The following is a 14,135-nucleotide window of genomic DNA, read 5'->3' as shown; positions in this document are numbered from 1 at the left end:
CCTCTCATGTTAACTGTCAAAGACAACAGACACATCTGGTACAAAGTGAAGTACTGCTGATGTTGGAAAGCTGAAATTAAAACAAAAAAATGATGAAATACTCAGCAGGTCTGGCAGCACCTGTGGAGAGAGGGTAAATGTGTTAGCTAGATGACATTTTGTCAGAATTCGGCTCAAGGTCATCTACCTGAAGTGTTAATCCTACTTTCCTCTCACCACAGATGCTGTCTGACCTGCTGCACATTTCAGTATTTTCGGTTTTAGTGACACGTCTTGCATATGAATATGCGAGATGCAGAAAATTTGTTTTTTTTTTGCATTTTTCAGGCAAGACCACAAGTTGCACAATAAACGTCCTTTATTTTAAAAGTTATACTAGCAGGGAGCTTAGCATGTGCACCAAATTTTCAATTTTTTAATTCTAATTTATTGCACAACATTATACCTGCAGTTCTGAATTTTTTAAATATACCTTGTTGTCTAAAGAACTTGATTTTATGATATACCTTTAAATATCGCATCCAATCACGAATGAATCCAGACTGAATGCTGAAGTTCCAGCTCTAGAATTACTTAAGTTTTGAAAACATACAACATTCTTTTTAAAGAAAAAAAATTTCTTTGGCTGAGCTGGCAATTAGAGGGCATTGAAAATAGCTTTTACTGATTTACTTTATCAAAACTACTTTCAATACATTTTTTGGATCAACTTTTAATCTTTCCTGCCATGAAAAGAGCACCAGTTTCTTCAGTCTCTCTTCATTACTGATGTTTGGAGATGAAAGGACTGTTTACCTTGGAGAAGAGAAGGTTGAAAGAATATTTGATAGAGGTGCTCAAAATCCTGAGGAACCTGGACAGATTAGATTGGGAAAAGATGTTGCTGATGGTGGAAAGATCATGAGCCAGAGGGCACAGATTTGTGGCAATTGGCCAAAGAAATAATGGAGAGATGAGGAAAAACATTTTCACGCATTGAGTGGTTAGGATCAAGAATGCACTATCTGAAATTATGGTAGAAGCAAGTTCAACTGAGGCATTGAAGAGGCGATTGGATTATTATATGAAAAGGAAGAATGTGCAGGGCTATGGGCAGAAGGCTGAGCAGTGGCACTTGTTAAATTTCTCCTAAGGAGAGCTGGGGCAGACACGATGGGCCGAATGGCCTTCTGTGCTGTAACAATTCTGTGATTCTGTTTTCACTGTGGCCTAACCAATAATTTATGCAAGTTTATGATTAAATCCTAGGATTCCATATCTTATTTTACAGCCTTATTAGTTTTAAAGATGTCTGTATCAGTACACAGCAATTTTTCTGCTCTACTTGTTTGAAACTTTACTATTTCATGTGTATGCCCTTTGCTTATTCTTCCTCTCAAAATGCACCATTTCGTTTTTCTTTGCATCAGATGTCACCTGAAGTTTCTCATAATCCTCTTCTAACTCAACCATGTCTCTTTTTATGGTGTTATCCACATCATTTATATTTATTCTATTGTATATCATATTCAGTGGCCCCAGTAATGACATTTGGGGGATGCAGCTTTTACAATCCTTCTGTCTGAAAAAGCCATTAACCAATATTCTCTGCCTTTCCATCTTATCAACTTCTTATTTATGCTGCTGCACTCCTTTTTTAGTACCATGTACTTTAACTTCCTCACCAAAATTCCTAAGCAACACCATATCAAAGGCATTTATAAAATTCATATGCACAACATTTATTGCTTCGTTAATTCCTTTATCAGTATGCTTTTATTTCTCCAAGGAACTTAATTAAATCTGTCAGACATATCGAGTGTTTTAAAATCCACGCTAGCTGTCCTATATCTTAGTAGGTGAATATTAGCTTGATGCTATGCTACCATTTCTAAATCCTTTTTCCGTGCTAGACTGACTGGTCTATAGTTATTGCTTTTATCTCCTCTTTTCTTGGATGGATTGACAACCCCAGGTATAACTTCTTGTCAAGGATGTTGAAAAATTGTGGTCAGAGACTCTGCTGTTTTCTCAACATTCCATAATTCATGCAATTAGTCCCTCATGCCTTTTCCACTTTAAGTCAGGAGTGTGATGGAATACTCTCCCCTTGCCTAGATGAGTGTAGCTCCAACAACACTCAAGAAGCTTGACACCATTAAGGACAAAGCAGCCCGTTTGATTGGCAACCCATCCACAAACATTTACTCCCTCCACCACCGATGCACAGTGACAGCTATGTGTACCATCTACAAGATGCACTGCGTGAACTCAACTCAACAAGGCTCCTTAGACAGCACCTTCCAAACTTACAACTGCTATCATCTAGAAGGACAAGAGCAGCAGACACATGGGAACACCATCATCTGCAAGTTCCCCTCCAAGCCACTCACCAACCTGACTTGGAAATATATCACCATTCCTTCATTGTTGCTGGGTCAAAATCCTCCCTAACAGCACTGTAACTGTACCTACACCACATGGACTACAGCAGTTCAAGAAGGCAGCTCACCACCACCTTCTCAAGGGCAGTTAAGGATGGACAATAAATGCTGGCCTAGCCAGCGACGCCCACATCCCATGAGCAAATTTAAAAAAAATTGAATTTCACAGCAATTTTCCCTTAACTGTTGATGCCCTGTCTAATTGCTCCACCACCACCTCTTGCATTTTTCACTAGATTCTGTGAATCAGTGGCAAAGTACTCATTCAGTATTTTTGCAATTCATCGTTTATAAACTTAAACCTTCTCAAAGTGCTTGCATTGAATAATTTTTATTTTGAAACTCATTTTCCTGATTGCTCTGATCACTTGGCTTGAAGTATGATTTCAGGCCATAGCATCATAGAAATCATAGAAGGAGACCATTTAGCCCATTGTCGTGTTCAAAAATGGTGGTCAGTTAGACCTTCTGGCTGCTTAACAGATTATTGCAGATTTTGTTTAATATTTTGGAGCGAAAATGGATGGTGTTGCCTATGCTGTCAAAAAGAAACCTCCTGATGCATTATTTAAATTTTGTTAAATTGTGTACTTAAGCCCGTTAATCAGGCAATTGACTGGAATAATACGTGGTGTGAGCAACTCGGAAAAGGCGGAGCAAAGCAGCACCGCAAAGTGCTTCGTGATGACATTCAGGACATCACCAAACCAGCCATCCGCCACCTGGCTCGCGGTGCAGTGTCAAGCAGATTTCGGGCCTGATCTATGAGGAGACTAACGGGGTGCTGAAGGTTTTCCTGGAGAATGTGATCAGGGATGCTGTCACCTATACCGAGCATGCCAAGCATAAGACGGTCACCGTCATGGATGTGGTGTACGCTCTGAAACACCAGAGGTGCACTCTCTATGGATTTGGCAGCTGAACACATCATCCCGATTCTAACAAAACCCAAAAGGATATAAAGAAAGACTGCTGGGAGACTGAGATTGGTTAAGGAGGAGGCAGTCATGTGTAATACTGCATTCTGTAAATAAATCTAGTATTAAGTAAAAAAAAAGCTTGCAGATTGTGTTTCATGCCAGATGGGTTTCCCGTTTTTCATTAGGCAGCTTGTTAGGGTGTATTAAAGGGTTCAGCTGAGCCCTGAGCTTCAGCTTAGCATCTCAGAGTTCTGTGACTGTTGGAAGTGCTTCATGCAAGAAGCATTTTTTGGATTTCAAACTTCTCTTAATTAGGGACCGCATTCCTCCTGCAGAGATGGTCCATTTAGACCTTGACCACCACCGTATCCTTCAAACTAGGCCAAGCATGGTGAATGTGGTCTCTGTGAGAGACACAACCTCCAGTGAGGAGGAGGAGAGTGAGAGGAAGAAGGACACATCAGGAGATCCAGGTGATGCATGAGGGTGTCAGAGCTGTGTCAGATCCAGAAGGTGATGAAGCTTTCATGCATCACCAGCGGAGGCTTAGAAGGACTTATGCAGCCCCTCGAGTATATAGGCAGAGGTAGGGCTATCTGTAGATGTCAGAAGCACAATGCTCTCAAGAGCCACAATCACACTCCTTTGCAACATGCTGGCAGGGGAGATTTCACCCAGTTGCGTTGGGGGTCCGTCAATGCTTGTACCTGTCAAAGTTACTGTCGCACTCAAATTCTTCATGCTGGAGTCCTTTCAGGCAACATGTTGAGACCTCAGTGGCATAATGCAGTCTGCTGTACCCCACTGTATCAAGGTCTTCACTGATGCTAATTACACCTCTTTGATGACCAGAGTTAACTGCAAAGAGCCCGAAGGTTTGCAGTGATTGCAGTTTCCCCAAGATACAGGGGGAAGGCACGTAACCATAAAAGCTCCTGCTAAACAGCCTTGCACCTTGTTAACAGGAAAGGCTGCTACTCTTTGAACTCCCAGCTAGTCTGTGATCATCACCGATGGATATGCAGTTATGCGCCAGGTACCCGGGCAGCAGCCACGACTCCTTCATTCTGCGTAACTCATAGGTGCCAGACCTTTTCAGTGGTCCTGACTCCCTGGATGGATAGCTTCTGGGTGACAAGGGGTACCCATTGAAGAGATGGCTCATGACACCAATAGGGGCGCCCTGAATGCGGAGAGGAGATATAGTTACAGCCATGGAGGCATTAGGGCCATCATCAAACAGACCATCGGGCTATTGAAAATGAGGCTCAGGTGCTTTGACAGATCAGGAGGAGCAATGCAGTATGCTCCATCACATATGCCCCTCGTGGCTGTGGGGTGCTGCACCCCCCATAACCTCGCTGTTCAGAGAGGGGACGCCCTTGAGAGAGAAGGAATGGCAGCTTGGGGCCATTCATCTGAGGGTGAGGTGAGGGACATGGCAATGTTCAGGCGGAAAGCCTTGGACGTGATTGCATAGATGGTTGTTACGCCAAGGATTCCTTGATAAGGCACAGCTCTTAATAGTTTCTGAAGTCATGGCCTCCGACATGCATGGCATGTGTCCAAACCCTTTTCCATGTGGAATGTTAGCCTCATGTCACTGTTCTGTCAATACACTGACCCTGTCCAGTTATTGACACTTGATGCATCCTGCCATGCCTTAAACTATTAAAGCTAATGTCTATCTCCCTAAAGAAGTTCAACAGCCGTAACATATTAAAATAACCTCTGCATGAGGGACAATGAGGTTGGGGTTTATTTATATAATTATGAAACATAACAGACATCAGGAAATATAGAGATAAAAACAAAAAAACTGCGGATGCTGGAAATCCAAAACAAAAACAGAATTACCTGGAAAAACTCAGCAGGTCCGGCAGCATCGGCGGAGAAGAAAAGAGTTGACGTTTCGAGTCCTCATGACCCTTCGACAGAACTTGAGTTCGAGTCCAGGAAAGAGCTGAAATATAAGCTGGTTTAAGGTGTGTGTGTGGGGGGCGGAGAGATAGAGAGACAGAGAGGTGGAGGGGGTTGGTGTGGTTGTAGCGACAAACAAGCAGTGATAGAAGCAGATCATCAAAAGATGTCAACAACAATACTACAATAGAACACATAGGTGTTAAAGTTAAAGTTGGTGATATTATCTATATATAAAATAATTATAAAGATTTTCCTTTTCCCACCTATTTCCATTATATAAAATAAAAAAAAAAAACCCACTAGAGCTATACCTTGAGTGCCCTACCATCCATTCTTAATTAGCACATTCGTTTAGATAATATCACCAACTTTAACTTTAACACCTATGTGTTCTATTGTAGTATTGTTGTTGACATCTTTTGATGATCTGCTTCTATCACTGCTTGTTTGTCGCTACAACCACACCAACCCCCTCCACCTCTCTGTCTCTCTATCTCTCCGCCCCCCACACACACACCTTAAACCAGCTTATATTTCAGCTCTTTCCTGGACTCGAACTCAAGTTCTGTCGAAGGGTCATGAGGACTCGAAACGTCAACTCTTTTCTTCTCCGCCGATGCTGCCGGACCTGCTGAGTTTTTCCAGGTAATTCTGTTTTTGATCAGGAAATATATCGCTGTTCCTTCACTGTCGCTGGGTTAAAATTCTGGAGATCCCTTCCTAACAGCACAGTGGGTGTATCCACACCACATGGACTGCAGCGGCTCAAAAAGGCAGCTCACCACCACCTTCTCAAGGGCAACTGGGGATGGGCAATAAATGCTAGCCCAGCCAGCGAAGCCCTCGTCCCATGAATGAATAAATGAAAAAAAACTGGAACACACCCATGTGACCCACTTGGTGACTACTGTAGAGATTTTTTTGATGCGGTCCCTTGTGCTCCAGCTCCATGCATGCTTCCCCGTTGTTTGCAGCTGCACTGGAGAGAGGCTGCTGATCTGCTACGCCCCCTGCCCTGCATAACTTCAGTGGATGTTCTCTGTGCAGCTGAGGTCAAGTGGCCCGCCACGTTAGAAGACTCCTGCTGAGTGGCAGGAGGAGCTTCTGTCGCCACGGCACTGGATGAGGATTGTGTCGTAGAACCATAGAAAAGTTACAGCACCAAGAGGCCACTCAGCCCATCGTGCCTGCACCAGCCAAAAAAGAAGGCTATGAAACTAACTGCTTTTTCTAAACCCGCCTTCCAGCACTGGCGGATGGAAGGAGGAGATGCTGCCCCATCAGAAGTACCCTGAGAGGTGCTTCCAAATGGTGGCAGCTGGTGCTCACTAGGCCCATTTGGTCCTCCCTGCCTTCCAGTGAGGTCCCAGGAGATGGCTCAGTTCAGCTCCCAGTCCCCCTGTCACTTTGCCTCTGGGCCCCTGAGCTGGTGTGCAGGGTGGAAATGCAGACCCATGATTGCGCTTTAGGAAATGAAGCTGAGCAAGTGGACGAAGTAGCAGTGGGGAAACATTTTGGAGATAGTGACCATAATATAGTTAGATTTAGCATCATAGTGGAAAAGGACAAAAATAAAACAGGAGTAAAAGTTCTAAATTGGAGGGAGACAAATGTTACAAAGTTGAGAGATGAGCTGGCGAGAGTGGACTGGATACAATCTAGAGCCTCCTGGTTATCCAGAAGCATACAGGCCAAGATAAAACAGAAAAAGAAAGCTTATGACAGTCACAAAAGACTTAATACTGTAGAAAGTGTAGAGGAGTATAGAAAGTACAGGGGTGAAGTAAATATGGAAATTAGGAAAGCAAAGAGGATACAAATAAATATTGGCTTGCCCTTGTCCCGACGTGCTAATCCTTGCCTAGGTGCCAGTATCTGCACTGATGTTTGGGCCAGGGAGAGAATGTGATGGTTCTTCCTCATCCTGGGAGGGGATTAACGGTCCTGCAATGACATTTGAGTCGTGGAGGAGGCTTCATGTGCGCCAGAGAGACAGGAGAAAGGGCATTAGTAGTTTTCAAAAGCCTTTACACTGCTGTGCAACGTCTTAATACTCAGCAACTTAACAGTCATATGCGCCATCAGATATGAGATGATGCAAACACTGTACACGCTTGCAGCAATGTCCAAAGCTTTTGAGTATGAAGGTTCCTTGGGTTTTACCTCAGACCAAGATATATGACTTTCATTCAATCATGCCTGTCACCACCTTCCACTTTCCCTATCCCCCTTTCACCCAGTTTCAGCCAATTGCAATCTCACCAGACCCTCCAATCTCGCCTCTGCCAATCGACCTGGAGGCCTTGGACACAGAGTGCTCAAGAACCACCACCTTGAATGGCATCAGGATCACCGGGTCAGCTTCCCTCCTGGGCATTATGGACATGCTTCTCCTGAAAATTGGTGTTACTCTTCAAATTAACACTGTTAAGCTATTTCATGTCTCCCTTCCCATGCATGATCAGAAAACTTTTTGGCAGCCAAGATGCTGTCCACCTTCCTCAACTGCACCCTCCACCTGGACCAAAGCGAAAAGTGCACAATGCCTTTGCAACATCATCCTGCCTTGGACTGCCAGACAAACTCAGATACTTGCAGCATTCACACATGCTATCACAAAGCTCCCTGGCACAAGAATACACAAACTGGGGTATTATTCACTCTGGCTGACCTTAGGAGGTCATTGAGACTCTTCTGGCATTGTGTCCATGTGCGCCTCACCAGCCCAACGCTGCTGATCTCTGCAGCAACCTCCTCCCAGGTTGCATGTCTTACGGATGATGGTCTCCTCTTCCCATCTGCTGGCATTAGGAGCTCGTGTCGGCTAGACACAGCCCGGAGGAGGGCATGCAGTGAGTCTTCTTCAAATCAAGGGGCTGCCTTGACCCTTCGCCCCTATCTCTCCCTCACTACCTTGCCTTGGACACCTCTGAAGGGAACCATGCAATAACTAGACAACTCCTTTATGCTAAGATCAGGAAAACCTGTTAATGTTCAAGTTGAATGCCATCTGTGATCAGTGGCAAATCATGGACGTTTCAGAGAAAGTTTAAACAGATGCACAATTACCTGAAAGGTCTTCAAGTATCTTCAGGTCACAAATGCCGAAGACCTGTGCAGTTAGAACACATTGGCTGGGTCACATGACTCTGTCCCATGCCAGGTGGCCCTTTGAATGGCCATGACCTTGTTCCTGGTCACGGCCAATGCCCTCTGCCGCACAGGATGTCTTCCTGGACTGAATGGGCGGAATCCTCACTTCCCTTGGCCCTCAGCCTGCTCTCCGCTCCTAATTGGCCTATTTGATGCTTTATTCGGCGTGTTAGGACGACGGGCTCAGAAGTGGTAGAGCCGCCCACTCCTGGGTGCAGATGCTGCCAGATCGTATTATTCAACCCCCTGTTCAAATTCTACACATCCAATTATCACCTCAGTGACCCCCCATTTCTTCAATCTTCAAGCGTCCCATGTGTTTTGCCCCCTTTCTTTTGAACAGAAACCAAACTCTCACAAGCGTTCTGCTTGGTTATTAACACAAGATAGTTCACCATGCTTTCCCACAGCAGAAATTCCTTTGTTTCTGCATCTCAAATAGCAGCTGTCCATTTTTTGTGAGATACTGTGAAAAGGTGTTAAAACTGCCACCTCCACTTCAATGAGCTTCTATTTGAGTTTCTCTCCCTATGGCAACCAGATTACATGCGATGCCTCAGAGTTGAGGTGCTTATCCAGAATTCTCTGTTTTACTTTGAGTTAAAGGTACAGTTCAGAACATAACCATCTTCTAAAGTTCAGTGTTCATCACAGCTTTTAAAAATGCAATTGTACTCGCCCTTTGAAGTACAGTTTTAAGTTGAGCTGAGCAACAGGCATTCTACACCCAAAACTGTGCTATAAGTTAAAATGAGATGGGTGTGCATTTTACCTTGGAATAGTCTGGTTTGTACAAGTAAGAGAGTTAGAGGAGAGAGTGTATTTTAGTCTAAAGTATTGGTCATGAACTAGCTGTTTCCAAAAAAAAACCTGATTTTCTATTTGGGTTTCTGTAAACACCGTTTGACTAACTAAAACACACAAACCATAAAAAGTGTTGTTCATGTTTTGGGAAAGCATTTGCATGCTTAAGTGGATACTTTTGAGTAAATTTGAAGATAATGTTAGTTTTTTTTTGAATTCTTGAACATAAATTATAAAAAAAAATCATGCTTCTACAAACTAATACTGTTACTAACATTTCAAGCCACATTTAGAAACAAATTTACTGTGACTTTATTGACCATATAAGTAACTGAAATTAGATATTAACTGATGAAATTGTGACTCAAATTGTATAGCTCTCTTGTGCACAACCTGTATTATGTCACGTTACTTGAACAGGAGAATGCTATAGATAACCCCTGTTCTCTTTCCTTGATAAGCCTTTGTGTAAAAGGCTATGCAAATACAAATAGACATTCACATATAGTGTTGTAATCTCTGAATTCCATCCTTTTGGAACTTAAGTTTTATTTGTCTGTCTTTGTTGGCAGGAGACATACACAGAGATAGCTGGTGTGCAGCGCTTTGGGGCCTTCTACATGGATTACCTGTATACAATGGAGTGCAGTAGTGGCAAAGGTATTGCTTTATTTTCTCTTTGATGTTTGCTTCCCTCCAGTTGAACTACACAAACAAAAGTTTCTTCATGGCCATCTGGTCCTTGACCTGTTGCCCTCTCTTCTACCTCAATCTGACCAGGATAGTATCTTCAAGATATAAGTACCGCACATGCATTAAATATGGATTAAATTGCAAAACTAAGAAGTGTGTTTTTGGACAGCTCACATGGTCAGTGCTTTCTAGAAACAGTGGTTCCCTGCGTGTATTCTCTTTGACTGTGAATGTTTTAGTAAATAACCTTTCTACTTATATTGTAAAACATACCTCTGCAGTTAAACTATACAGTGCTGAGTATTTCTTAAAAGTTGGTCCTTTTCTTGCCATCCCAAAGTTTATTACGTCAGTTGAAGATTTGTTATTTGGTCATCCCAAGAGCAGTCTCATGGCATCAATATCCAGAAAGAAAATAACTTGAGTTTGTTCTCCTTGTATTATTTGTAATGGTGTATAAGCAACTTTAACGTAATGTAAATGCCCCCCGATGCTTCGGAGGAGCCACATAAGGAGATTTTAGGTCAGATGATCAAAAGCTTGGTCAAAGAGGTAGATAAGGATGTCTTGAAGAGTGAGTTAGAGAGGAGGAGAGGTGTAGGAAAGGAATTCCAGAGCTTGGAGCCAAGGCAACTGAAGGCATAGCCACCAATGTTGGAATGATTAAAATTGGGAATAATCAGGAGGCCAGTATTAGATGAGTGCAGATACCCTGGAGAGATGTAAGGCTGGAAGAGAGTTCAGAAAGGAGAAAAGCTTACAGAAGTATTTGAAGACGAGGATGAGAATTTTAAAATCAAGTCGTTGCTTGACCGGAGCCAATGAAGGTCAGCAAGTGCAGGGGTGATAGGTGAACGGGACTTGGTGCGAGTTAAGATTTGAGCATCAGAGTTTTGGGTAACCTCAAGTTTACAGTGGGTAGAATGTGGGAAACCAGCAAAGAGTGTGATGGAATAGTCAAATCTAGAGGTAATGATGGTATGAATGAAAGTTTCAGCAGTAGAAGAGCTTAGGTGATGGAAAAATCAAGCTATGTTACAGAGGTGGAAAAAGGCGGTTTTAAAGGTGGCACAAATATGTGATTGGAAACTCATCTTGGTCAAATATGACACCAAGGTTGCAAACAGATTTGCTTAATCTCACATTGTTGCCAGGGAGAGGTATGGAGTTGCCAGCTAGGAAATGGAGTTTTGAACAGGAACCAGAAACAATGGCTTCAGTCTTCTCAATATTTAATTGGAGGAAATTTCTGCTCACCCAGTATTGGATGTCACATAATCAGTCTGGTAGATTAACAGCAGTGGAGGAGCTAAGAGAGGTGGTGGTGAATGGGAGCTGGGTGTCTTCAGCATGTGAAACAAACACTCTGCTTTTGGATGATGTTGCTGAGTGGCTCCATGTATCTGAGAAATAAGAGAGGGACAAGGATCGGTCCTTGGGGAACACCTGAGATAATGATGTGGAACTGGGAAGAGAAACCATTGCAAGTGACATATATGAACTGCAGCAGCACCCACCTCAAAGGCAATTAGGGATGGGCAATAAATGCTGGCCCAGCCAGCGACACCCACGCCCCATGAACGAATAATAAAAAGTGTTCCGAAGAAGAGTTATATTGGATTCGAAAATTTAACTGTTTCTCGCTCCACAGATGCTACCAGACCTGCTGAGTTTTTCCAGCACTTTTTGCTTTTATTTTATATATTAGAAAAACTGCTCCAGCTATGAGTTATAGTCACTAGATGTGGCCTGGCTAACCAAAAGAACAGGTTACGCAGCCTCTGATTAGACCAGTTATACTCGCTCTTGCAATTTCCTGAGACATGTTCTGCTGTGTTTTTGTTTGTTTTGGGTTAAATTGGAAGCACTCTATAATTACATTAGACCCACTGGGAAATGGATGTCAGCTGAATTTGGAAATAATCTAAGAGTGGTGTAGAATGATGATTTTTATCGTGATTCTGTAACAAATTTCACTGTAGCATGGTTGATAGTCAAATGTAAATCTGGTTGCAATAACACAGAATCTGCAAACAAGGAAAGGTTAATATCTTTCCATAAGCTAATAAAATTGGACTGTTTCAAGCATGAAGCAGTTAACATGGTACTGCATGATGTCTGACTCAGCGCAATACATCATTCTCAAGTGATGGACCCCTGGGTTCTTGAGAGGAACCTACACCATCCATACCTTCTCCCCTGAAAATGTCAACCTGCTAAGTATGGATCAGTAAATGCTGACAGTCTTCCGGTACCTTGCCTCTTGGGAAAGTTAGTATCTTGTGTATTATAGTTGAGTGTCATCCTACTCTTACTTTTTGCTGCACATGCAGATTTTTTTCAGCAATCAGGTGTAATGATGGCCAATTGATTTTGTTTGTTCTCCCTCCAATCCTTACTGTGGCTCAGGGATTCCTGTTCCACACAATTGCACAGTCAGAATCTGTAGGATTGGATTTTCCTGTGGACTCAGGAAAACCCAGCCTGTGCACTTTTTTTGCCTTCTGAAATGCACACCCAGCCCATGTGAAACTTTGCCTGGGATTTTTGTCTTTTTACACGGGTTGGTTTCGCAGTGCATTTTGAGAGTGGTGATGGGGATTAGTGAGGGATGTGGGTGTGGAGGCTGGCTGGTTACAACGCTCAGCTCGGTTTTCCAACACTGTAGCCCAGCTCCCATCATTCTTTAAAGGACTTCTAACCCTCAACCCTCACCCCCCTCCTACATCCATACCCATGCCACCCATGTATGCTCCATAATCACTTCTGTATGCACTATGTACAGTCCTCAAGAGCCATACAATAGCCATGGGATTTATTTTAAAGTCATTGGAAAAAAAACCCTCCAAAAATTGAACAAAACCTGAATTCAAACACACTGGCCGGGATTTTCTGGCCCTGTCGCAGGCAGGACCTGCCGCGGGTAAGGGAGTGCCCCAGCCAGAAGCCCATTAACTTGTGGCTGGAAAATCACGGCAGCAGGAGGGTGAGGAAAATCCCACCAATTATCATTGATACTGGAAAAAAAAACACTACCACAATGTAAAAAAATGTAACCCTTTAAGTGCATATATAAATAGGAACAGAAGGAGGCCATTCGGCCCCTCAAGCCTGCTCCACCATTCATTAAGATCATGCCTGATCTGTTTGTATTTCGAATTCCACATTCCCATCTACCCCTGATGACCTTAGATTCTTGTTAGGCAAAGGAATCAATCTACCTCCGCCTTAAAAATATTCAGTGGCCCCTGCCTTTACCACCTTCTGAAGCAGAGAGATAGTCAGACAACCCCCAGAGAAAACAATTCTCATCTCTGCCCTTATAGGGCAAACAACCCCTAATTTTAAAACAGTGCCCCCTAGTTCTGGACTCACTCATAAGAGGAAACATCCTTTCCACATCAACTTCAATCAAGTCACCCCTTACCCTTGTAAATTTCAGTGGAAACTAGCCTAGTCTGTCTAACCTTTCCTCATAAGGCAACCTGCTCATTCCAGATAGCGATCTAGTAAACCTCCCCTGAACCATCTCCAACACTTACATTCTTCCTTAAATAAGGAGACCGAAACTACATACACTATTCAGGATTTGGTCTCACCAATGCCCTGTATAAGTGAAGCATAACATCCTTTAATATTAAAAAAAAGAAAATGCTGGAAAAACTCAGCAGGTCTGACAGCATCTGTGGAGAGAGAGAACAGAGCTGAAGAAGGGTCATACGGACTCGAAACGTTAATTAACTCTGTTTTTCTCTCCCCAGATGCTGTCGGACATGAGTTTTTCCAGCATTTTCTGTTTTTATTTCCGATTTCCAGAATCCTCAGTAGTTTGCTTTTACTTTTATGTTCAATTCCTCTTGTAATAAAGGATAGCATCCCATTAGCTTTCTTAATTACTTTCTGTACCCGCATACTAACTTTTTGTGGTTCGTGCAGTAGAACACCTAGATCCCTCTGCAGCTCAGAATTCTGAAGCTGTTCTCTGTTTAAGGAATACTGTGCTTTTTTATTCTTCTTGCCAGAGTGAATAACTTCATGTTTTCCCACATTATGCTCCAACTGCCATATTTTTGCCACACTCACTCAACTTATCTATAATCTCCTTATGTCCTCTTCACAACATACTTTATGTCAACTGCAAATTTAGCTATCGTGCTCCTCACATTTAAGCCATTGATATAAATTGTAAAAAGTTGAGGCCCCAGCACAGAACTCTGTG

General features: G+C 42.9%; 1 protein-coding gene across 11 annotated transcripts in view; it reads left to right on the top strand.

Annotated features, from left to right (window-relative positions):
• Positions 1-14,135, top strand: part of LOC121278899 (vacuolar protein sorting-associated protein 13B-like) — a 1,102,197-nt gene that overhangs the window by 196,634 nt on the left and 891,428 nt on the right. For all 11 annotated transcript variants that reach the window (XR_005943292.1, XM_041189400.1, XM_041189399.1 and 8 more), the window contains one exon: positions 9,796-9,883. Coding sequence is in view for 10 of the 11 variants with exons in the window: in XM_041189400.1 (XP_041045334.1) it covers positions 9,796-9,883 (88 nt within the window). In the remaining variant the exon portion in view is untranslated. The remainder of the gene's footprint in view (positions 1-9,795; positions 9,884-14,135) is intronic.

The sequence above is a fragment of the Carcharodon carcharias genome, chromosome 6 (genome assembly GCF_017639515.1).
Source record: "Carcharodon carcharias isolate sCarCar2 chromosome 6, sCarCar2.pri, whole genome shotgun sequence".
NCBI lineage: Eukaryota > Metazoa > Chordata > Chondrichthyes > Lamniformes > Lamnidae > Carcharodon > Carcharodon carcharias.
This window is presented reverse-complemented; position numbering and strand designations above follow the sequence as displayed.